The sequence below is a fragment of the Oncorhynchus kisutch genome, linkage group LG3 (assembly GCF_002021735.2).
Source record: "Oncorhynchus kisutch isolate 150728-3 linkage group LG3, Okis_V2, whole genome shotgun sequence".
NCBI classification, from domain to species: Eukaryota; Metazoa; Chordata; class Actinopteri; order Salmoniformes; family Salmonidae; genus Oncorhynchus; species Oncorhynchus kisutch.
Genome location: NC_034176.2, coordinates 62390296 through 62416319, shown reverse-complemented (window position 1 = coordinate 62416319; position 26024 = coordinate 62390296). Strand labels below are relative to the sequence as shown.

The 26024-nt window shown below is 46.3% G+C and overlaps 1 protein-coding gene across 1 annotated transcript in view; it reads left to right on the top strand.

The window, feature by feature from the left end:
- The window catches only part of igdcc3 (immunoglobulin superfamily, DCC subclass, member 3), a 110304-nt gene that overhangs the window by 62117 nt on the left and 22163 nt on the right, over positions 1 to 26024 (top strand). The window contains exons 3-7 of the mRNA XM_031810276.1: positions 6815 to 6959; positions 7368 to 7498; positions 7728 to 7865; positions 14748 to 14906; positions 18256 to 18421. Of these exons, the coding sequence (XP_031666136.1) occupies positions 6815 to 6959; positions 7368 to 7498; positions 7728 to 7865; positions 14748 to 14906; positions 18256 to 18421 (739 nt within the window). The remainder of the gene's footprint in view (positions 1 to 6814; positions 6960 to 7367; positions 7499 to 7727; positions 7866 to 14747; positions 14907 to 18255; positions 18422 to 26024) is intronic.

Below are 26024 nucleotides of genomic sequence, written 5' to 3'. Positions count from 1 at the left end.
TGCGCAGTTTGAGCTACATTAGAAAGTGACTTTGCAGGCTAGCTCAGTGCTGGCCCCCCGTCATGGAGTAGCTTAATTTAGCAATTAAATTAGCAACTAAATTATCCTTTTAACTTCATCTGTTTGTGGTTTTAAAGTAATTGGTTCAAGGATATACATCTGATGAAATAAAAGCAATTATTGGTACCATGATTGTGTTCAATGTTTTTTTTTATATACCCACGAATATTGACCACGAAGATCGCCAATTGGAGGAGTTTAGGCAAATCTCTTTATGGCCATACAAGGTTGCTAATCCCAGATGAGGATATTTTAGTTGGGTCCTTGAGAGAGGCAATAATCCTAAAATGCCTTAGTTAAAAAATGTGCTGTTTAAATGTATAATGTGTATGGGAATACAAAACAGAAACTGACCGCCTGTACAGTACATTTATCAGGCTGAATAAGAGTGTCAGAGGCAAAGTAATAATAGAATTTTAGTACTGGTGGTAATTAAGAAATATTAGGCTACTAAAATAGGTGTAGGGCTTTACAGGAGGTTTATTTCTCCCTGCCCTTTATTGTATGTAACCTCTGAAGAGCAAGCAGCCAGGGTTGGAGGAATTCTAAATGAGCTTGGTAAAATTTTAATCAGAACAGTGGTCTCTATACATCCATCTCCTAGGCCTCATTTCAGTTCGGACTTTTTTCTCTTTTTACTAACTCCCTCCCTCCGCCTTTGTTTTTCGGGGAATTGGGGCTAACAAAAACAACACGCTACAAAAACGACTGTGTGAAGGCTGATCCGCACCGGACATAGCGAGCTTTCTGTGGGATCCGTAGAGCCGCGCGGGGTTCTAGCTTAGCTTAAATACATTTACCAGTTGAAAAAGAACAGAGGAACAGAGCAAGGAGGGGGTCTAGGCCTCTTGTTATGCTAAGAGTGTTCAGATAAGTCCTGCTTGGTCCAAGTTAATTATGGTTGACATTTAAATAAGTGCACTTGTCTTGAAGATGGTGGGAGAGCTGAGAAAAAGACAGGCCTCATTCTAATTGAGTTTGTGTTGCATGCCCCACCCCCACATCACAGCACCGAGCCCACATCACTGCTTTGTTCCACAGGGAGCTGATATGTGAAATGCAGCTGCTGAATTAGGAAGCACACATTATGGATGTATCTGCACAGGTGTTTTTGTGGATTCTGCCATGTTCTCTTCCATAGATTACGTTGTTTGAAGCATAAACCTACAGTAGGTTCTGTTATTTACAGACCTATATCCATCCTGCCCTGCCTTTCTAAAGTCTTCGAAAGCCAAGTGAACAAGCAGATCACCTACCATCTCGAATCCCACCGTACCTTCTCTGCTATGCAGTCCGGTTTCCGAGCTGGTCACAGGTGCACTTCAGCCACACTCAAGGTCCTAAACGATATCATAACCACCATCGATAAAAAACAGCACTGTGCAGCCGTCTTTTCATCTACCTAGCCAAGGCTTTCGACTCTGTCAATCACTGTATTCTTATCGGCAGACTCAACAGCCTTGGTTTCTCTAATGACTGCCTTGCCTGGTTCACTAACTACTTCTCAGATAGAGTTCAGTGTGTCAAATCGGAGGGCCTGTTGTCCGGACCTCTGGCAGTCTCTATGGGGGTGCCACAGGGTTCAATTCTAGGGCCAATTCTTTTCTCTGTATACAGTGGTGCAAAAAAGTATTTAGTCAGCCACCAATTGTGCAAGTTCTCCCACTTAAAAAGATGAGAAAGGCCTGTAATTTTCATCATAGGTACACTTCAACTATGACAGACAAAATGGGAAGGAAAAAAAATCACATTGTATGATTTTTAATGAATTTATTTGCAAATTATGGTGGAAAATAAGTATTTGGTCAATAACAAAAGTTTATCTCAATACTTTGTTATATACCCTTTGTTGGCAATGACAGAGGTCAAACGTTTTCTGTAAGTCTTCACAAGGTTTTCACACACTGTTGCTGGTATTTTGGCCCATTCCTCCATGCAGATCTCCTCTAGAGCAGTGATGTTTTGGGGCTGTTGCTGGGCAACACAGACTTTCAACTCCCTCCAAAGATTTTCTATGGGGTTGAGATCTGGAGACTGGCTAGGCCACTCCAGAACCTTGAAATGCTTCTTACGAAGCCACTCCTTCGTTGCCCGGGCGGTGTGTTTGGGATCATTGTCATGCTGAAAGACCCAGCCACGTTTCATCTTCAATGCCCTTGCTGATGGAAGGAGGTTTTCACTCAAAATCTCACGATATCTCTTCTTCTGGATCATCCAAATGCTCTCTAGCAAACTTCAGACGGCCTGGACATGTACTGGCTTAAGCAGGGGGACACGTCTGGCACTGCAGGATTTGAGTCCCTGGCGGCGTAGTGTGTTACTGATGGTAGGCTTTGTTACTTTGGTCCCAGCTCTCTGCAGGTCATTCACTAGGTCCCCCCGTGTGGTTCTGGGATTTTTGCTCACCGTTCTTGTGATCATTTTGACCCCACGGTGTGAGATGTTGCGTGGAGCCGCAGATCGAGGGAGATTATCAGTGGTCTTGTATGTCTTCCATTTCCTAATAATTGCTCCCACAGTTGATTTCTTCAAACCAAGCTGCTTACCTATTGCAGATTCAGTCTTCCCAGCCTGGTGCAGGTCTACAATTTTGTTTCTGGTATCCTTTGACAGATCTTTGGTCTTGGCCATAGTGGAGTTTGGAGTGTGACTGTTTGAGGTTGTGGACAGGTGTCTTTTATACTGATAACAAGTTCAAACAGGTGCCATTATTACAGGTAACGAGTGGAGGAAAGAGGAGCCTCTTAAAGAATAAGTTACAGGTCTGTGAGAGCCAGAAATCTTGCTTGTTTGTAGGTGACCAAATACTTATTTTCCACCATAATTTGCAAATAAATTCATAAAAAATCCTACAATGTGATTTTCAGGATTTTTTTTCTCTCATTTTGTCTGTCATAGTTGAAGTGTACCTATGATGAGTGGGAGAACTTGCACAATTGGTGGCTGACTAAATACATTTTTGCCCCACTGTATATCAACGATGTCACTCTTGCTGCGGGTGATTCTTTGATCCACCTCTATGCAGACGACACCATTCTGTATACATCAGGCCCTTCTTTGGACACTGTGTTAACAAACCTCTAAACAAGCTTTAATGCCATACAACACTCCTTCCGTGGCCTCCAACTGCTTTTAAATGCTAGTGAAACTAAATGCATGCTCTTCAACCGATCGCTGCCCGCACCTGCCCGCCTGCCTAGCAGGACGGTTCTGACTTAGAATATGTGGACAACTATAAATACCTAGGTGTCTGGCTAGACTGTAAAGTCTCCTTCCAAACTCATATTAAGCATCAGCAGCGTAGCCTAGTGGTTAGAGCATTGAACTAGTAACCGAAAGGTTGCAAGATCAAATCCTCAAACTGACAAGGTACAAATCTGTTGTTCTGCCCCTGAGTAAGGCAGTTAACCCACTGTTCCTAGGCTGTCATTGAAAATAAGAATTTGTTCATAACTGACTTGCCTAGTTAAATTAAGGTTTTTTAAAAAATCCAATCCAAAATTAAACACTCCAGCAGGTATATTTCACTGTCATCCACAAAGCCAACACCTCATTTGGCCACCTTTCCTTCCAGTTCTCTGCTGCCAATGACTGGAATGAATTGGAAAAATCACTGAAGTTGGAGACTTATATCTCCCTCACTAACTTCAAGCATTGGCTGTCAGAGCAGCTTACCGATCGCTGCAGCTGTACACAGCCCATCTGTAAATAGCCCATCCAACCAACTACCTACCTCATCTCCATATATATACAGTATATATATTTATTTATTAATTTTTCTGCTCTTTTGCACACCAGTATTTCTACTTGCACATCCTCATCTGCACATATATCACTCCAGTGTTAATTGCTAAATTGTAAATACTTTGCCACTATGGCCTATTAATTGTCTTATCTCGTTACTTCATTTGCACACACTGTATACAGATGTTCTATTGTGTTATTGACTGTACATTTGTTTATCCCATGTGTAACTCTGTGTTGGTGTTTTTGTCGCACTGCTTTGCTTCATCTTGGCCAGGTCGCAGTTGTAAATTAGAACTTGTTCTCAACTGGCCTACCTGGTTAAATAAAGGTGAAATTTAAAAAACATATATTTTACATGTATAAAGCGAGATCGCCCCAAATGTCAATTTACACCTATGGAGGTCAACAAATTCACTGTGACTATGTGTGTTGTCATTCTGGGGAGGTTTGCTTCACACTGATACAGTATGTGTTAACAATTGGAGTGAGCCAGACTGGACTGTCAGTTCCATTAAGTAAGGTTGTATTGGGGTCTTTGAAGCGCATGAGGATACAGGAGACCTTCAAAGGTTTTGATGTTGAATCTCACCCTGTAGCATTTTTGAAAGCACTATACAGTAGGCTACATCACTGTATAATCATTCAATCAGATGGAATTGGAATGGATCCTATATGATGCAATCTAGGCTATACATTATATGCATCACTTCTCATACTATTCTCCTATATCCATGTGAGTAACGTCTACCCTACATTAGGGATGAGCACGGTTAATCAAATATCCGGATATCTGAATACTGAGTATTCAAACACTTATGACATTATTCATTTTTTTAAAGATTTTTTGGGTCGCCTATTTAAAAAGAGTTGTTTAAATTAAATTAAATTGTCCATGTTATATTGTTGCACACAAGGATATACCATGACATTTGAAATGCTTAATTTAATAAAACAACAAACTTTAGAATGTAGTGTTTATGTATGGTGCATTCAGCTACTGCTGTTTCAGTCCTCACGTGGCTTTGACAGTGCATTGTTTACAGTTGCACACTGGAAATGTAGTCTACAGTTCTGAGGACGCACAAAGTGATTTTTTTATTTTAAGCTCATTTTCTCTCTCATGGGCAATGGGTTATGGGTTGCGTTTTACATGAAAAGGCATTCTACTATCCAAGCGCATGTAGCCCAGACAACGGTGTGCTATTTCCCCCGCATTCAAATAGTGATTAACGTACAGGCGGTCCACAAGACTGACACTAATCAATGCAAAACACTCACCAGAAAATGTTTTTGTTAACATAATCAGTTGAACAGAATGATGGCGAACATCAGACTTCTCCTTCACTTCTGCTGTTAGCCTAGGCTACTGTTAGCTTAGTCTGCTGTTAGCCTAGGCAGCTGTTAGCTTAGTCTGCTGTTAGCCTAGGCAGCTGTTAGCTTAGTCTGCTGTTAGCCTAGGCAGCTGTTAGCTTAGTCTGCTGTTAGCCTACTCTGCTGTTAGCCTAGGCTACTGTTAGCTTAGTCTGCTGTTAGCCTAGGCTACTGTTAGCTTAGTCTGCTGTTAGCCCAGGCAGCTGTTAGCTTAGTCTGCTGTTAGCCTAGGCTACTGTTAGCTTAGTCTGTTATTAGCCTAGGCTGCTGTTAGAATAGCACCCTGAGAACAACCGCGTGCTCTCTGTTGTTGTATCATTTTGTGAAATTATAGCATTATTTCAAATGCCCCTTCCTCCCCTACATCACAGTCCTCTTCTACCTGGCACTTTCCTTCCCTACATCACTGTCCTCTTCTACCTGGCCCCTTCCTTCCCTAAATCTCTGTCCTCTCCCACCTGGCCCCTTCCTCTAGTTGACCATACTGTTTAATCACTGGGCACAGTAAGGGAGCTAATTGGACTTATTGATCTAGTTCAGGGAGCGAAGTGCCTGGCTGACTATCTGGCTGATTGTCCGTTGTTTGGCCACAGCACTACAGTACATCTGCAGCCCTGGCCTGGCCACTCACACTGTCATTACTCTCCCCCAGAACCCTACTGTATGTATATAAATGTCCCTCCCCACCTGATGGAGCACTCACTACAGTGGTTCAGTGTTTACTCTTTACTCTTTGTTGTCAGCGGTCTCTCTCTCTCTCTGAGCCCAGCTGTGTTTGTTAGCATAGCATAGGGGCGGCAGGTAGCCTAGTGGTTAGAGCATTGGACTAGTAACTGAAAGGTTGCAAAATCAAATCCCTGACAAGGTGAAAATCTGTCAGCCTAGGCTGACAAGGTAAAAATCTGTTGTTCTACTCCTGAACAAGGCAGTTAACCCACTGATCCTCGGCTGTCATTGAAAATAAGAATTTGTTCTTAACTGACTTGCCTAGTTAAATAAAGGTAAAATTAAAATAAAAAAAATAGGGTATGATCCAAAGCTAACTAGGAGCCTCTGATTTACTCAGTGTCATGGCTAACTAGGAACCTTTCATTTACTGTGTCACTGATGAGGGCCAGATTATCCAAACACAGGCTTTCCCCTAGAACTAGGGGTAATGATCACTAGGGTTTCCTGTACAGTGATTGCTGACAGCAGAACACAGGTAATTACCTAACCACATGGCAGCTCCCTGCCCTAGTCAGATTGCTGTCTCTTCTGCTCATTTGGTTCATTTTATGGCAATGTGTCTGCTCAAGGTTAAGAGCTGCCCAGTGTTGCTTTAGATAAAGCCACTGCATTATGACTCATTCCACTGAAAGATGGAGCCGTTATTTCCTTTTTTTAGATCTTTTTTTTGGACAATAAGTTCATTTCCTTCTAGTGCGGGAATGGGTATAAAAAGATGAATAAACTGTAGGTAATACCTCCCTGGTAATTGGTTATGATTAACTGGGTTGGTGTGCCACTGAGTTTAGGACAGTAGTACACTGTTACTATACATGGCAGCAATATATGAAAGATGCTCTGGAAAAAAAGAAAATGTTGTATAGGTTTTCAAACATTGAATTGACCGCTGCATCTCCCCTCTCTCCAGCGATGGCAGAGTTCCATGTCCAGCCGCGGTCGGTGCGTGCGGAGGAGGCGGGCGTTGGGCGGTTCCAGTGCCAGATTCATGGCCTGCCTGAGCCTGCCATCAGCTGGGAGAAAGATGGCCGCTCCGTGGACACTAAGGATGAGAGGTACAGTAAAGTAGGGTTCCTCTGTGTTAATCACCTCAGCTGTCCCCACCAACTACTGTAGGTCCACTGTACCTGCACACAAAAATCTGTCTTGTCTAGAAGCAAATTCACTGTAGCAGCTTCACAACTTTCACTTAACTGTTACCCTGCCAAACCTCACCACCTGGTATCCAGTGTGCTGTAGCCTCCCTTGTGTCTGTCTAGCTGTTTGAAATGGAGTTTACGTTGTGTGTGTAAACACACTTAATTAAGCAAACAATGATCTACTCCCTTGATTCTCTTTCTTTTTCTCTCCCTCTATCTCTCTCTTCCCCCCTCTCTTTTTTTCTCTCTTTCCCTTTCTCTCTCTGCCCTCCCTCCCCCACCCTCTCTCTCTCCCACCCTCCTCCCATTCCTTCTCTCTGTCAGGTATACCCTGCTCCCCACTGGTGTTCTGCAGATCACTGGTCTGCGTCAGGAGGATAGTGGTGTGTTCTGCTGTGTGGCCCACAACAGTGCAGGAGTAAAGCACAGTGCCGGGGCTCGCCTCACCGTCTCAGGTCTCAATAGTCCTACGTACATACATATGTACACACACACATACATACCTTCCCTGGATACCCACCCACGCACAAATATGTGGCCATGCATCATCTCACACAGCCTCAACGCCAAGATGCTCGCGCTGGAGATGATGGGCAACGGTGAAATCCAATTAAATGTTGCAATCCATAAAGCTCTCGCACACTTACGCTTGCGTCACCCCCCCCCCCCCCCTCTTCCCCCCAGTCTCCCAGTCTTCTGTTTACAAAGAGCCCATGATCCTCGTGGGTCCTGAAAACCTCACTCTCACCGTTCACCAGACGGCCATCTTGGAATGTGTTGCTACAGGATATCCCCGCCCCATCGTGTCATGGAGCAGGCTTGGTAAGACCAAAACCCCGCTTTCTCTTTTACATCCAATCAAAGCTGCAGCCTACAGGGTTGCTGCACGGGCATTAAACCCCCCTGCCTCTCAGGCCTTGAGGGCTATAGGACCCTTCTATCTTCCATAAGGTTCTGTGTTAGATTGCTTGTCTAGTTTGCAATCATCCGAAACCCGACTTGAAATACATCACTATTGCAGCTGATAGAAAAACATGTCACCATAGTAGTATAGCTGAATTATATATACATTTACCTAAAGCACACAGGCAAAATACAGAGATTGAAGAGGACATTCTGTTAAATAGGACATTCTGATACAATAAGATAGGGCGGCTTTGTGTGTGAAATTGGTCATGGCATGCTGCGTTCACAGCGTGCATGGAGCCCATTGTTTCCCAGATGGTTGAAAGCCTATTTACCAGACATTATCTTGCTGACCTTGATATAAATGAAGGGAGGAAAAATTGAGTGTTCAGTGACTGCTTCTAATGTGGTACAGCAGAGTGATTAAGTAGGCTACTGCTGTCCAGTGTGTATTTGTGTGTGTTTTTGTACGCACGTGCAGTTGTGTGGATGTGCATGTGCATAGATGTTTGTGTGTTTGCGGAAGTGTGCATGTATGTATGTGTGTCTGGGTTAGCTCGTCTCTGCATTGTGTACATACGTGTAGTATGTTCTTTTACGTAATGTCTGAAAGAACATTCATCTTATGTACAAATGAAGTAGGGGATTGCAGCCTATATGAGTCTTTGGGGGCTAAACACAATCTTATTTTTTGATGAATGCATTCTTTACTCTCCTGGTAGAGAGGAACCGCGAAAGTGAGTAAGTGACACACGGTGGGAGATCCACCGTAATTGCTTAGAGGTGTTCAGCCCAGGCAGGATTCAGCCCCCCACACTTCACACGTTCCTCTTGGCTATCACTCAAACTCTGCCGCTACCAATTTTGGAATCAGATATTTGTTTTTCTAAGCTATTATCCAATCTGATTTGCTGTTCAAAATGTAAATTGCAGCCCCTCCCCAACCAGAGAGGAGCTATAATCAGATTGTGGATATTGCCTTGCACAATGTTGCTGTAATTAAATGCTGACGGGATGGGATTTCAGCAGCAGCATGCAACCACTATTTTAGAGGGGGCACAAAGTATGTTAAACACCTGTTTAAAAAAAAAGAACTGAAACAAACTAGAGCCATAATCATTATGTCTAATTTTATGTTAAAAAAAAATTATTGGTCACATATTTACCAGATTTTATTGTGGGTGTAGTGAAATGCTTGTGTTCCTAGCTCCAACAGGGTAGTAATATCTAACAATTCACAACAATACACACACATCTAAAAGTAAAGAATGGAATTAAGAAATATATCAGTATTAAGAGGAGCAATGTCGGAGTGGCATTGACTAAAATACAGTGGAATAGAATACAGTATATACATATGAGATGAGTAAAGAAGTATGTAAACATTATTAAAGTGACCAGTGATTCTAGTCTATGTACATAGGGCAGCAGCCTTTAAGGTGCGGGATTGAGTAACCGGGTGGTAGCCCGCTAGTGATGGCTATTTAACCTTTCTGGTGCAGGCGTTCCGCTAGCGACCCACCTCCAGTGAAATTGCAGAGCGCCAAATTCAAAATACAGAAATAGTCATAATAAACATTCATAAAAATACAAGTGTTATACATCGGCTTAAAGATGAATTTCTTGTTAATCCAGATTTCAAAAAGGCTTTACGGCGAAAGCATACCATGCGATTATCTGAGCACAGCGTCCCGCTTACAAAAGCATACAAACATTTTACAACCAAGTAAAGGAATTTCAAAAGTCAGAAATAGCGATAAAATTAATCACTTACCTTTGAATATCTTCATATGGTTGCGGCCACAAGATTCCCAGCTACACAATAAATGTTTGTTTTGTTCGATAAGTCCCTCTTTATATCCCAAAAACTCAGTTTTGTTGGCGCATTTTGTTCAGTAATCCACAGGCTCAAAGGCGGTCAAAACATGCAGACGAATACATCCTAATAGTACCGGTAAAGTTCGTCGAAACATGTCAAACTATGTTTATAATTATTCCTCAGGTTGTCAATTGTCTAAATAATCGATAATATTTCAACCGGACAATAGCGTATTCAATAGAAAGGAAAAACAGGGAAGGGCGCGCAATCAGTCACGTGAGCAAACCAGCTCTGCGTTCTTCCTCAGTCCACTGAGAGAATGGTCTCATTCTTCTTCATTTTTCAGAAAACAAGCCTGAAACCATGTCTAAAGACTGGTAACATCTAGTGGAAGCCATGGGAACTGCAATCTGGGTCTTAACCATTTAGATACTCTATAGGAAAAGTACCCACATCAAAAAAATCCCACTTCCTGGATGGAATTTCCAGACAATATTTTAACAGTTTTGGAAACTTTAGAGTGTTTTCTATCCAAATCTACAAATTATATGCATATCCTAGCTTCTGGGCCTGAGTAACAGGCAGTTTACTTTGGGCACGCTTCTCATCCAGATGTCGAAATACTGCCCCCAAGCCACAGTCGGATGACCTTGAGATAGAATCTGTTTTTCAGTCTCTCTGTCCCAGCTTTGATGCACCTTTACTGACCTCACCTTCTGGATGATAGCAGGGTGAACAGGCCGTGGCTTGGGTGGTTGATGTCCTTGAAGATCTTTTTTGGATCTTTTTTGTGACATCGGGTGCTGTAGGTGTCCTGGAGGGCAGGCAGTGTGCCCCCGGGGATACGTTGGGCAGACCGCACCACCCTCTGGAGAGCCCTGTGGTTACGGGCGGTGCAGTTGCCGCACCAGGCGGTGATACAGTCCGACAGGATGCTCTCAATTGTGCATCTGTAAAAGTTTGTGAAGGTCTTAGAGGCCAAGTCAAATTATTCAATCTCCTGAGGTTGAAAAGGCGCTGTTGCAACTTCTTCGCCACACTGTCTGTGTGGGTGGACCATTTCAGATCATCACTGATGTGTACGCCGACTAACTTGAAGATTTTTACCTTCTCCACTGTTGATGTGGATAGGGGCGTGCTCCCTCTGCTGTTTCCTGAAGTCCACGATCAGCTCCATTTTGTTGATGATGAGGGAGAGGTTATTTTCCTGGCACCACTCTGCCAGGGCCCTCACCTCCTCCCTGTAGGCTGTCTCGTCATTGTTGGTAATCAGGCATACTACTGTTGTGTCATCTGCAAACTTGATGATTGAGTTGGAGCCGTGTGTGGCCATGCAGTCATGGGTGTACAGGGAGTACAGGAGGGGGCTGAGCATGCACCCTTGTGGGGCCCCTGTGTTGAGTAGCAAAGTGGAGGTGTTGTATCCTACCTTCACCACCTGGGGCAGCCCATCAGCAAGTCCTGGACCGAGTTGCACAGGGCAGCTTTAACAACGGGGACAGTATATCCGGAGAGAGCCATGGTTCCATGAAACAGAGCATGTTAGTCGCTGATGTCTCTCTGGAAGTAGATCCTCGCCCTGAGCTTGTCTACTTTATTGTCCAGAGACAGAACATTAGCGAGTAATATACTCGGAAGCGGTGGATGGTGTGCATGCCTCCTGAGTCAGACTAGAAGTCCACTCCGAATACCGCACTCTGCCGGCAGCGTATTGGAACAGCCTCTGGGATAAGTTAAATTCACCTGGGAGGTGCGAACGAAGGATCCAATTCTGGAAAGTTGTATTCCTGGTTGTAATGCTGGTGAGTTACCGCCACTCTGATATCCAAAAGTTATTTCCATCTGTATGTAATAACACAAAATGTGTGAGCTAATAATGTAAGAAATAACACACAAAAAAACTAGATACTGCAAAGTTGCTTAGGAGCTGAAAGCAGAGCTGCCATGTCTGCCGGCACCATCTCAATGTATATTTTTCTGCATAGGTTATCTAAGCATTCCTCTTTAGCTTTTCAGTTGTCATTTTAATTCATTATGTACATCGATTCTTTAAAGGTGCAATATGCCCCAAAAAATTGCTCTGCCATTTCCTGTTTGCTAAAATTAGAATAGTTCACCCAATTTCAGTTTGTGACAAAACTAGCAATGCATAGTGTAGAGAATCATTGTACAATCTAAACCGCTGTGAAATATATCTTTGTATTTTCAGCTGTTTGAAGTTGGTGTACAATACGGCGAAAGCAATACGCCGTTCCGCAAAATGGAACTTAAGAACGGGAAGCATAGAAATAGCGCACATAGAACATATCAACCGCTTCTTAGACTTGCTTTCGATGAGAATGACAGATCTATTACTCACATTTCTATGTGAATTCGTTCAAGTTGCCCAAAAGTGATATATAGCAGCATTAAGAACTTTTATGCCATATGAGTTTACTACAACTGCCACACCGGTATATAGTACAATAACCCAATAATTAAAACTGTTTTAGTATTTTCTAAAGTCTAGCAACCTTGCCTGCAGGCTTGCCAGCAGAGATAGTTAGACAAGCTACTCTATCTTGATTAATAACTTGAAATGGCTCGGTAGCTAATTATGAGGTTGGGAGACTGGGAACCTATCTAGCTGGCTAGCTAAAGCCAACTTCATAAAATTGCTTGGTCGCTAGTATTACAGAGAAACAACAAAATGTTTTGTTTTATTTATTAATCAAGAAGGAATCAATAAGCTACATAGCTTGATCAAATTAATTTACAAACATTCCTCCTGCGAGTCCTGCCCATCACCGGCTCAATTAAGTTGAGTAATTCATTTAACATCTGAAAAATGTAAAAACAGGACAAATCTGGGGGGGCACGTCTCCTTGTGGGCATGACGCCTCTGGATTTCCGTGTATTAGATTACAGGGAGTGAAGGCGTGGGAATAAGCTGCATAATTAATATAATAGATTCACATCAGTCATTCCTTAATGCCAGAGTTTGTTTGGAGCTTTTCATTCATCAGCACTGGTGCTCTCTGGCCTACGCTTTGACACTAACTAAATTACAGACTGACATAGAGATAGCTGCATCCATTCAGACAGCACACACACACACACACACACACACACACACACACACACACACACACACACACACACACACACACACACACAGATCGAAAGAGAGAGAGAGAGAAATCAAGTTTCTGTGAGAGTGAGTGTGTCTGGAGAGATAAGAGGTAGCCATGGAGGAACTGTAAACTGTGTCCAACTCTGTTGATTTTACAGTTCACTCAGCAGCTAGCCCGACTTGAGTCAGGCTTATTGTAGAGGGGTAATAACGCCCATTATATGGTTCACAGTTGTTTAGCCACTCCTAGCTGAGTCCCTTTAGTTATGACACTGGACTGGGCCTGGGAGTGGGAGTGTCAGGCTGAGAGCCTGAGGCTTGCACTTAATAGTACCATGGAGCATGTTTAAGTTATACTGTACTAGCCATAGCTTCTACTACAGTCAATAGGAAACTCCACTGGCTGACTTAGCTGACCAGGCTGTTTCAATTGGATTGTAAATACGTCTGAATAATAGGTTCCTATGTTCTACTGAAAATCCTGTAGCCTACAGCCCACTGCTGGTGCTGTTTGTTGCAGCTACACGAACACGGAAAGGGCTGAGGTTTGTATATTCTATTTTGAAGGCATTCTTGTGAACTCTGTCTAGATGCACTGTCCACCTTTTTCCATTCTCATGTTTCTCTTCAGCTCACAGTGCATTGTTTTGTCGAGGTCCCGGTTTTGTGGAATGTTTCCAAATGACCCTCCCTTTCCTTGTTGTGGCTCTGCTCAGATGCACACAGTGTTCACAGAGGAGACGTGTGTTGCACTCCTATAAAAGGCCTGGGCCAGACCATATGGCCCCAGTCTCTGGCTGGCTGGCTAGCTGTCTGCTAGCTGTCTGCTAGCTGTCTGTTTGAAGATGTGAGGAGAGGAGGATGGCCAGTCTGCTTTCTCTGCAGGCTTTTAGCATTGCGGCCATGTCCCCCGCACAGCCCTTTAACACTCTAAGCCGGGACACACAGGACGCAGATGTTACAAATATAAAGAGGGACTGAAATATCTTTGGCTGTGCCATGTCTTTGTTGGTCCTACCCCCAGTATAAGGCCATTGAAATAGGAAGAGATGGAGAGCAGGACAGGGTATTTGATGGAGGGACAGAGGGGAGTGGCAGCCTAGCTTATCCATGTAGCTCTGCCTGCTCAGAGGGCATTTCCCCATTTTAAAGCATGGTGTGCCTAAGGCAGTAGAGGGCGTTGTCAAACCATGAGATCAAACCGGTGTGTGTGTGTGTGTGGGTGGGTGGGTGGGTGGGTGTGTGTGCGTGTGTGTGTGTCACTAGCCTGTCAGAGCGGGGTGGGGAGGATGGGGCTGGGGAGGTATAACAGACTCCCTCACACACACATACAATCACACACACTAACACACAATGGAGTCATGGCAACATAGTTCCTCTGTGTGACTGGCTGTGTCGGCGTGGCCCATGGCCCTCGCCCAATACACTCGCCTCGTTTGCCACCTTTGTACTGAATATGGTGATTCCCACAAGACGTGCTCTGTCACACTTGTGAGAACTGCTCTGATATTTACTGTGAAATGTGTTTCGCAGCGGTATGGGGCGAACTAAAATAGCATCTCCTCTTCTCCAGCGTTTAATCCTTTGTGTACATTATAGTATGTTTAATCAATCATTTATCTCCTTTGGTATTTTAATAGCCTTTTTTATAGCCTTTTTGTGTATATTTACAGGGCATATTTTTTATATTCTTAACTAAGTCAGCTAATTTGCTATCTCACTCCTCTCCTCCTCTCTCTCTCTCTCTCTTTATTTCTATCCCTTCCCTCATTTAATCTCCTCTCCTATTCCCTACTCGCCTCCCCTCCCTTCCTCCTCTCCTCTTCTCTTTTCTCCTCCTCTCCTCTACTCTGTCCTCTCTCCTCAGATGGCCGTCCGATAGGTGTGGAGGGCATCCAAGTGCTGGGTACAGGGAACCTGATGATCACAGATGTCGGGGTCCAGCACTCTGGCGTCTACGTCTGCGCTGCCAACAAACCAGGGACCCGTGTACGCAGAACCGCTCAGGGACGTCTGGTGGTCCAAGGTGAGCCTTTACACACACACTCAGTATGGTGTGTGTGTGTGTGTGTGTGTGTGTGTGTGTGTGTGTGTGTGTGTGTGTGTGTGTTTGTGTGTGTGTGTGTGTGTGTGTGTGTGTCAGTGGAGGCTGGTGGGAGGAGCTATAAGAGGACGGGCTCATTGTAATGGCTGGAATGGTACTATTGGGGCGGAGTTAAATGTGCGGTTTCCATATGTTTGATGTGCTTGATATCATTCCATTTATTCCATTCCAGCCATTACAACGAGCCTGTCCTCATATAGCTCCTCTCTCCAGCCTCCGCTGGTGTGTGTGTGTGTGTGATTTTGAATGGAAATACATTTTAGGTCCCCACAAGGTTAGTAAGATAAATGTGTGTGTGTGTCTCATTCGTTGTGTGATATTCTTACTCATATTTGACCAATTGGAGGTGGTTAGTAGTGTGGGTAGGGCCTTCCGACGAAGCAGGAAGCATTCAGCGTGTGCCTCACATGCTTATCAGCCAAAGGGCCCTGCCCTTGGCCCCAGCCAATAGCAATACTGCTCCCAGTCAATATTTCATTTAATCTTCCCGTCCATTGTTAGACAAGGCCCTGCTATAGAAGGCTCTGGAACAAAGCCATGCTGTTGATTATGTGTCAATGTCTATGGTTTCTTTATCGATCAGTGAAAACTAGAAAGCGCCCTCAGCTAATGATCTGATGCGATATACAATACATGTGTTTTATGATAAGAAACGAAAAGGCTAAAGCCTTGCTGTGGACACAGCCTTCAAGCAGCATTGCTTCATATTCTCATGGCAGCAGTGGATGTATGTCACAGTCGGGAACCATATGACTGACTGACTGACTTGCTATGAGAGGGTTGTTATGGTGATAAGACCTCAGTGACTGTATAGAGTAGCAGCATACAGGTGACTCCCTCCCGCCGTCCGGCCGGCTGTTTTGATCAGAGTAAGGTAGGCTGTTTCTTAAGAGAATTGATGTGATCTTCCTGGCCAGATGGTTGGCACAGCATCCCTCTGTTCACTGCACTACCCTTCATTTACCTCAGAGTGAGAAACTGAGGGGAGAGAGAGAGAAATGGAAAAAGAGAGAGTAGGGAGAGAGAGAGAAGGAAGAAGAGAGAGTGGGAGAGATTAGGGGGAGAGGGAGAGAGAGAGGGAAGAAGTGAGATTGGGGGAAGAGAGTAATAGAGAGTAGGGAGAGAGAGAGAGGAGGGGAAAGAGGGAGAGAGAAAGATAGAGAGGGAATGAGGGAAAGAGTGCTGATCAGACCCACACCACAATTGCACATCAATACTCTCCCTGACCCACCACCCCCCCGCCTCCCTCCAGCCCTTCCCTCCAGGCCCTACTCACATACACATAGCCTCTATAGAGCAAACAGAGATAGATGGAGAGAGAGAGAGATGAAAAGGGACACAGAAAGAGAAAGAGAAAGTGGAGACGGAGAGATGAAAAGTGAGATGGAGGGAGAGATGGACAGGAGGATAAAGCCAACCTAATCCTCATCATACCACATTGCCTAGAACGGTGTGAATTTCAGGTCCCGACACTTTTACTGACAGGGTGACACACAGTATAGAGATAGCTGAGATTAGAAAACCATCATAACACCTCTTCTCTTAAGATGAGAAAAGGAAAAGATAGAGGATGCTAAATAACTAGAACTAGAAAGGGGAGGGTTTGTTTACAGGAAGATAGTTTAGATAGAGGATGCTAAATAACTAGAACTAGAAAGGGGAGGGTTTGTTTACAGGAAGATAGTTTAGATAGAGGATGCTAAATAACTAGAACTAGAAAGGGGAGGGTTTATTTACAGGAAGATAGTTTAGATAGAGGATGCTAAATAACTAGAACTAGAAAGGGGAGGGTTTGTTTACAGGAAGATAGTATAGATAGAGGATGCTAAATAACTAGAACTAGAAAGGGGAGGGTTTGTTTACAGGAAGATAGAATAGATAGAGGATGCTAAATAACTAGAACTAGAAAGGGGAGGGGAGTGTTTGTTTACAGGAAGATAGTATAGATAGAGGATGCTAAATAACTAGAACTAGAAAGGGGAGGGTTTGTTTACAGGAAGATAGAATAGATAGAGGATGCTAAATAACTAGAACTAGAAAGGGGAGGGGAGGGTTTGTTTACAGGAAGATAGTATAGATAGAGGATGCTAAATAACTAGAACTAGAAAGGGGAGGGTTTGTTTACAGGAAGATAGAATAGATAGAGGATGCTAAATAACTAGAACTAGAAAGGGGAGGGTTTGTTTACAGGAAGATAGTATAGATAGAGGATGCTAAATAACTAGAACTAGAAAGGGGAGGGTTTGTTTACAGGAAGATAGTATAGATAGAAATATTAGAACCAGAAGGATAGCTGACAGGCAAATAAACCTGCTAATGTGAGAGTGGAAAGGAAAATAGTTGCTGATTGTGGGAATGATCTCGTTGTAAATTACGACTAGATGATCCATAATTGCAGTCTTAATTGTCTTCCCACTCACTAGGAAGTTATTAGGAAAATAACTCAAGTCATCCTATCATAAATGACAATATTGATGTGGCTTATAATACGGGTAGCTATGAATAATGAGGGGAGATAAGTACCCCAACAGCAATACCAACCAACTGCTCGGATCAGATCCGGGTGGAGCGTAATCACAAATTTGAGGCGAAACTAAACACGGTTTAATTAAGAGGTAATAGAGATTTGCATTACCTGTACCTCTGTGTCAATTAGCGCCAACGGAGCATGGCTCATAGCTCAAAGAGAGGAGGGAAAGAATGACTCCTAGGGAGGGAGGGAGGGAGGGATCATTGGCTGGAGGCTGAAGGTCAGTAGTTGTGTAGTGTGCCATACTGAAAGACTTTCGGGGGAAAGATACTGTATCTGCACTGCATTGCCTTGTACTCCGTTTGTGTTCTATAATAGGTAGTCTGCGTTTGTGAATAGATTCCCTGTTCCCTCTCCTCCTCCTTTTGTGTTCCCAGATCTTCTTCTCAGTTCCGATGACGTTAATCTGATCCACAGCTAATAATTGTTTTGCCAGACTCTGACACACACAATCTAATTCTGATGAATGTGATTAGGCTGGATTAAGCCCAGGATAATACGCCTTCATTCCTCTCTCCTCTTTTCCTTCCCTCTAGAAGGCTCTGGGAGCTTCCTGCTTTTTCAATATACCTTGGTAGCTTATGTTTTCAAACCACTAGTGAAAAAACATAGTTGTTGTGCAGCATAGTATGGGGAATGAGAAAGGCCCTGTCAGCAAGTTACTGTATCTATGTAGCAAGGCACTTTATATTCAGTTAGTAAGTAGCCCACTATCTGTCTTTCCTCTGCGTCTGCCCACAGCCCCAGCAGAGTTTGTGCAGCCTCCCCAGTCCATCTCCCGGCCGGTGGGCACCACTGCTATCTTCACCTGCCAGGCGCAGGGTGACCCTGTGCCAAAGCTCACCTGGCTGAAGAACGGCCAGATCCTGGAGCCTGGAGGGCACGTCAAACTCAGGAACAACAACACGTGAGTTAAGTGTGTTCTATTGAATTGTGTGCTGAAAGCAATAGGGACTGTACTCATTCTGTATGGTAATAACACTATATCCATTCATGCATGCAGCCATCCATCCACTGTAACAAAGCTACATGCCGTATGTGCATGGCTGGCAGTGTCATCGGCGTAATCAAACGCTCCATTATTTCTGAGCTGATCTACTGCACTAATGAAACAGCTGGCCAAGATGTCTGCCAAGAGATACACTGACTTGTCACAGCTCCATTTAAAACATTACATTACGAGGGTATCTATCGAATCACTGCTGGACCGGCTCCCAAGGCTGTCCGGTGGAATTTCCAGGAACAGAACAGAAGGGCCGGCCAGTGTATTGTGTCATTTAACATTCTCCATATGAGAGATTATGAGGCCAGGTTATTGTGTTTAGTGTTGTGTTGGGCGGGCGGGCGGATTGGGGCAGGCAGGGAGAGACGGGAGGGTTGTAATGAGCCTGGGACTGGCCTCGCTCCAGGTCTAGGAGAGTGGCTCTGTGTCGTGATATTGATTCAAGTCTGCTACTGTATTTGGAGCTTTGCTGTTTTGTTGTCCTGAGTGGTTGTCACCACCGGTGTTTCCCCAGAACTGTTAAACACGGAGCCAGACAGCCTGGTGGCCGGTGTCAGAATGCTTCTCATTCAGGTCAAAGAGTAGACTCCAAACATAGCTAGGAGTTATAGCTCAGTAATATGGTTCTCCTGAATTTGGTGCGGATACTGTTCAAGGTATTTCGTCAATGTCCTGCATGTGTTTTGATGTTTTCCAGTTGAAGATTTCACAGCACCTAATCCCTGTATGGTGCACTAGTTTTGACCAGAGCCCATAACACAAAGAATATTCCGCATGTCGTGACATATGAAGCCGACCTATATTTGTTCATGCAGACAGGGGAGATCGTATTATTCATACATTTTAACTGTCAGCCTTTGAAAGATTTATAGGTTAGATTTCTTTCTGGCTGTGGGAAATGAAAGAAGGTCTGTTCTATATACAGGTTGATTGCAGTATACATGATGAGTTCAGTGCTGTACGGACACCAGTCGTGTTTTCCAAAGTGAGAATCCATCTGTGTGTGTTAATATTTATAAATGCAACGGATGGTGAAGTGATTACATTACATATGCACAAGAAAATCAATAAAGTGGGACAGTGAAGTACATGTAAATGATGCAGGTGTTCCAGACCTAGTGGTACATGGGGAGAGAGAGGCCGAGGCACTACCATCACTCAGACACACTGCTCCCCTCTAACAGTCACAGAGATAGAGAAACAGAGAGTGCCAGGCAGAGGTGAAGAGGAGCGAGGGGCAGAGAGAGACAGAGGGGGGGGGGGAGAGACAGCGAGAGAGAGAGAGAGAGAGGGCCAGGCAGAGGTGAAGAGGAGCGAGGGGCAGAGAGAGACAGAGAGAGGGGGGGGGAGACAGCGAGAGAGAGAGAGAGAGAGAGAGAGAGAGAGAGAGAGAGAGAGAGGGCCAGGCAGAGGTGAAGAGGAGCGAGGTGCAGAGAGAGAGGGGGGGGGGGGGGTAGACAGCGAGAGAGAGAGGGAGAGAGAGGGAGAGAGAGGGAGAGAGAGAGAGAGAGTGGGAGAGCACATTAGGTGCTGGAGTTGGATGGCGGAAGCAGACTGTGTTGTAGGGAAAGAGTGATGGAGAGAGAGGGAGGGAGAGAAAGAGAGATGGAGAGGGGTTAGAGGGCAGCCTAGTGATAGACCTCCACCTGACACTGCTCTGCATCTCTCTCTGGAGCCTCTCATGCATCACACCCACTATGCTGTGACTGGTTAAGTATGGAGGCCAGAGTTCCAGCACCACCATTAGCTAATTGGCTCATAAACTGAGGTAGCCGAACACAAAATGTAGCCATTTATGGAACATAACTTTACGTGGCATCCTAACTTACTTAGTAGGACTACAGTAAGTGCTGAGTTTTACTGTTGTGTGGTAAGTGTTTGGGTACGAGGCTGGTAGCTTACCTCATTGCTATTCTGATACATTCCTACAGCTCATCGTACGTCTCCATCTGGTGCGCTACAGTATTAGTTCTACAGAAGTCTTTGTCGGATTGCTCAAGGAACTCAGTCTCTTGGTTGGGCGAGCAATGCAAGCCCAGTTCAAGCCCAGTTCAAGCCCAAGTAGCCCTTATTTTCTGTTGTCGTCACAGCAGATCCTTCTGTTTTCCTTTCCTATGGAGGAGTGAATGAAAGGATAGACAACCACATTCAACAGGCCCCAGTCTTCCTTACAGGTGCAAGGCAGAGGTAATGATATGCCCCTACAGCTCACTGTTTCTGCTGTTATATAGAAAGCTTGTATCTAATATTGGAGTCCTGCCTCTGTGCAAGATTACCTAGCAGTGTGAGTTTAATTAGAATGTTCATAGCGGTGTGTGTGTGCGTGCGTGTGTGTGTGCGTGCGCGCGTGTGTGTGTGTGCGTGCGTGTGTGTGTGTGTGTGTGTGTGCGTGCGAGTGTGGGCAACGGTAGGCAGGCTATCAGCACACCACCCACTACTTTGCAGTGTGAGCTGGAGGCAGTATGAATTTTGAAGACATATACTTCATTGTTTGAAACCTGAACGTTCTACTTCATATTATGAGCCATGTCTTGCCTTGCTTCAAAGTAGCCTAGTTAAAATCCAACCATAGAAACGTGGAGGCAATTATTTTAGAAAGACTTCCTGATGCCATTAACCAGCATTTCTCTGCTGTTTATTGGTTTTCATATCAGCTTTCTTTCGCTGTCCAGAACCCAAAGGCACAATCCTGGTCATATTAGCACCTCATCCTAGTTGTTGCTAATAGATTCCTCCTCTATGTTTCTAACTGAGATTTTCATCTCGGTCACATATGGAAACGCTCTCATCAGGTGAACTGTTTAGAATGGTGTTTTCCCACGAATTGCATTTTGGCAAATATTTTATTGGCTGCTTCCTTACAGGAGTTCTGTTCAGATGAATTACCATCACCTAAATGTGATGTCTGTCATTCTGTGCACTGTGGACACCGGTGGGTTACGCAGCCAATGCATATGGGTCCGGTAAATGTCTCAAATGGCCAGTAAATTAAAATCTTACCGGTCATGTTGTCCGATGCCAGATTTTCCTAACGGAAGATGGAAGGGACAACACTAGAGATATATGCACATACTGCGTATTGTTCCCTACAGGATTGTCTCATGCTGTAGACCTGCCAGAGAGGATAGGATAAGAAAGCAAGGGGATCGATTGTGTATTTTACTCACATGCACACACATTAATCAAGGAACGCACGTAAGCACACACACACGCACACACACACGTTCACATGCATACATACACACACATATCAAACATGCCAGTTCTCCCGTGCATTGCCCTTTAGACTGTCTCCCTGCAGCACGCTGTATCCAATTACACACTGTACCCAATTACACACTGTGACAGTCTGACAGGTGTGAACTCTGTGTGAGCTAAAATGGTGTCACAATAAATTCAGATTGGCAGCTAATGCAAATATAACAGTAGGATTATATTGTTTTGACGATGGACTTACTTCGTGTGGGTGTGGGTGGGTGTGTGTGTGTGTGTGTGTGTGTGTGTGCTGGATGTTGGTTGGTTGACTTAGAAGGGCAGAGATTTGATGTTCTTCTCACGCAGGGCACTGAGGGGTGGTCACGGGCTGTTCCATAAACATGAAACACCATTACCCGAGTAATGAAAATGCCTGGCTGACCGCCATTAGAATCATGGCCTCAGAATGTGCTGCCCTGGCTGCTTTCAGGGGAGTACGACACTTACAGTATGAAAGGACTGTTAATAGGAATATCTAAACCAGCCTGGCCCGCCCATGACATAGTCAGGATAATCTGAACCAGTATGCTCTCACTAATCTGCACCATCGAGAGCATCATGACAAGTTGCATCACTGCCTGGTAATGCAACTGCTCGGCCTCCGACAGCAAGGCACTACAAAGGGTAGTGTGTACGGCCCAGTACATCACCGGGGCCAAGCGTCCTGCCATCCAGGCCCTCTATACCAGGCGGTGTCAGAGGAAGGCCCTACAAAATGTAAAAGACTCCGGCTACGCTAGTCATAGACTGTTCTCTCTACTACCGCACAGCAAGCGGTACCGGAGTGCCAAGTCTAGGTCCAAAAGTCTTCTAAACAGCTTCTACCCCCAAGCCATAAAACTCCTGAACATCTAATCAAATGGCTACCCAGACTATTTACACTGCAAAGTAACAGAGTTCCTGGGTAGAATGTCAGCCTAGTATATGTTGTAGAAATGGCATGATTTGTGGAATAGTTTTGACAGGTGAGAATTGACTCTAAATTGACTAATCTTCTCCTATGTTTTTATGGGGAATGAAGACTTCTATGATTTATTTGTGTGAGTAAGTTTCAGTGAAGAGATGTGTCCTACTCCCTCTAGGAATATTCCACTGGACTGCATTTTTTGTTGTTGTGTATCTGAACCTATTAAAAGGAAATATGTTTTCCTTTTTTTCTGTTTTCCTTCTGTGGAAGCCCTGTCTTGTTATTCCTGGGACCTGGGCATTGGCCTTGACCTCTAACCCTGCAATCAGTCATTTCCGTGGGCCTTCTGTGAGCCAGAGACAGCTCATCGCTACTCCCTCTTCAAAGCCCCTGCTCTCCCCCTCCCCTCTCCCCCTGTTCCCTCCTTTCCTCCCTTTTTTCCCTCTATCCCTCTCTCTAGTTTAGAGTGGTGAGAACTGGAATGGCCACCCCTTGCCTTTCACGGGCCTTCGTTCAGTGACAACATTGCAAACACACGGCCACAGTGGCTGAGTAACACAGCTCCCTAGCCCCGTCCCAGTAAGCCCAGACAGCTCCCTATCCCCAACCCAGTGAGACCACACAGCTCCCTAGCCCCAGCCCAGTGAGCCCACACAGCTCCCCAGCCCAGTGAGCCCACACAGCTCCCTAGCCCCAGCCCAGTGAGCCCACACAGCTCCCTATCCCCAACCCAGTGAGCCCACACAGCTCCCTATCCCCAACCCAGTGAGCCCACACAGCTCTCTAGCCCCAGCCCAGTGAGCCCACACAGCTCCCTAGCCCCAGCCCAGTGAGACCACACAGCTCCCTATCCCCAGCCCAGTAAGCCCAGACAGCTCCCTATCCCCAACCCAGTGAGACCACACAGCTCCCTAGCCCAGTGAGCCCACACAGCTCCCTAGCCCCAGCCCAGTGAGCCCACACAGCTCCCTATCCCCAGCCCAGTAAGCCCACACAGCTCCCTAGCCCCAGCCCAGTGAGACCACACAGATCCCTAGCCCCAGCCTAGTGAGACCACACAGCTCCCTATCCCCAACCCAGTAAGCCCACACAGCTCCCTAGCCCCAGCCCAGTGAGACCACACAGATCCCTAGCCCCAGCCTAGTGAGACCACACAGCTCCCTATCCCCAACCCAGTAAGCCCACACAGCTCCCTATCCCCAGCCCAGTAAGCCCACACAGCTCCCTAGCCCCAGCCCAGTGAGACCACACAGATCCCTAGCCCCAGCCTAGTGAGACCACACAGCTCCCTATCCCCAACCCAGTAAGCCCACACAGCTCCCTAGCCCCAGCCCAGTTAGACCACACAGCTCCCTATCCCCAGCCTAGTGAGACCACACAGCTCCCTATCCCCAACCCAGTGAGACCACACAGCTCCCTATCCCCAACCCAGTAAGCCCACACAGCTCCCTATCCCCAACCCAGTGAGCCCACACAGCTCCCTATCCCCAACCCAGTAAGCCCACACAGCTCCCTATCCCCAACCCAGTAAGCCCACACAGCTCCCTATCCCCAACCCAGTAAGCCCACACAGCTCCCTATCCCCAACCCAGTGAGACCACACAGCTCCCTATCCCCAACCCAGTAAGCCCACACAGCTCCCTATCCCCAACCCAGTGAGCCCACACAGCTCCCTATCCCCAACCCAGTAAGCCCACACAGCTCCCTATCCCCAACCCAGTAAGCCCACACAGCTCCCTATCCCCAACCCAGTAAGCCCACACAGCTCCCTAGCCCCAGCCCAGTAAGCCCACACAGCTCCCTATCCCCAACCCAGTAAGCCCACACAGCTCCCTATCCCCAACCCAGTAAGCCCACACAGCTCCCTATCCCCAACCCAGTGAGCCCGCACAGCTCCCTATCGCCAACCCAGTAAGCCCACACAGCTCCCTATCCCCAACCCAGTAAGCCCACACAGCTCCCTATCCCCAACCCAGTAAGCCCACACAGCTCCCTATCCCCAGCCCAGTAAGCCCACACAGCTCCCTATCCCCAACCCAGTAAGCCCACACAGCTCCCTAGTCCCAGCCCAGTTAGACCACACAGCTCCCTATCCCCAGCCTAGTGAGACCACACAGCTCCCTATCCCCAACCCAGTAAGCCCACACAGCTCCCTATCCCCAACCCAGTGAGACCACACAGCTCCCTATCCCCAACCCAGTAAGCCCACACAGCTCCCTAGCCCCAGCCCAGTGAGCCCACACAGCTCCCCAGCCCAGTGAGCCCACACAGCTCCCTAGCCCCAGCCCAGTGAGCCCACACAGCTCCCTATCCCCAGCCCAGTAAGCCCACACAGCTCCCTAGCCCCAGCCCAGTGAGACCACACAGATCCCTAGCCCCAGCCTAGTGAGACCACACAGCTCCCTATCCCCAACCCAGTAAGCCCACACAGCTCCCTAGCCCCAGCCCAGTGAGACCACACAGATCCCTAGCCCCAGCCTAGTGAGACCACACAGCTCCATATCCCCAACCCAGTAAGCCCACACAGCTCCCTATCCCCAGCCCAGTAAGCCCACACAGCTCCCTAGCCCCAGCCCAGTGAGACCACACAGATCCCTAGCCCCAGCCTAGTGAGACCACACAGCTCCCTATCCCCAACCCAGTAAGCCCACACAGCTCCCTAGCCCCAGCCCAGTTAGACCACACAGCTCCCTATCCCCAGCCTAGTGAGACCACACAGCTCCCTATCCCCAACCCAGTGAGACCACACAGCTCCCTATCCCCAACCCAGTAAGCCCACACAGCTCCCTATCCCCAACCCAGTGAGCCCACACAGCTCCCTATCCCCAACCCAGTAAGCCCACACAGCTCCCTATCCCCAACCCAGTAAGCCCACACAGCTCCCTATCCCCAACCCAGTAAGCCCACACAGCTCCCTATCCCCAACCCAGTGAGACCACACAGCTCCCTATCCCCAACCCAGTAAGCCCACACAGCTCCCTATCCCCAACCCAGTGAGCCCACACAGCTCCCTATCCCCAACCCAGTAAGCCCACACAGCTCCCTATCCCCAACCCAGTAAGCCCACACAGCTCCCTATCCCCAACCCAGTAAGCCCACACAGCTCCCTAGCCCCAGCCCAGTAAGCCCACACAGCTCCCTATCCCCAACCCAGTAAGCCCACACAGCTCCCTATCCCCAACCCAGTAAGCCCACACAGCTCCCTATCCCCAACCCAGTGAGCCCGCACAGCTCCCTATCGCCAACCCAGTAAGCCCACACAGCTCCCTATCCCCAACCCAGTAAGCCCACACAGCTCCCTATCCCCAACCCAGTAAGCCCACACAGCTCCCTATCCCCAGCCCA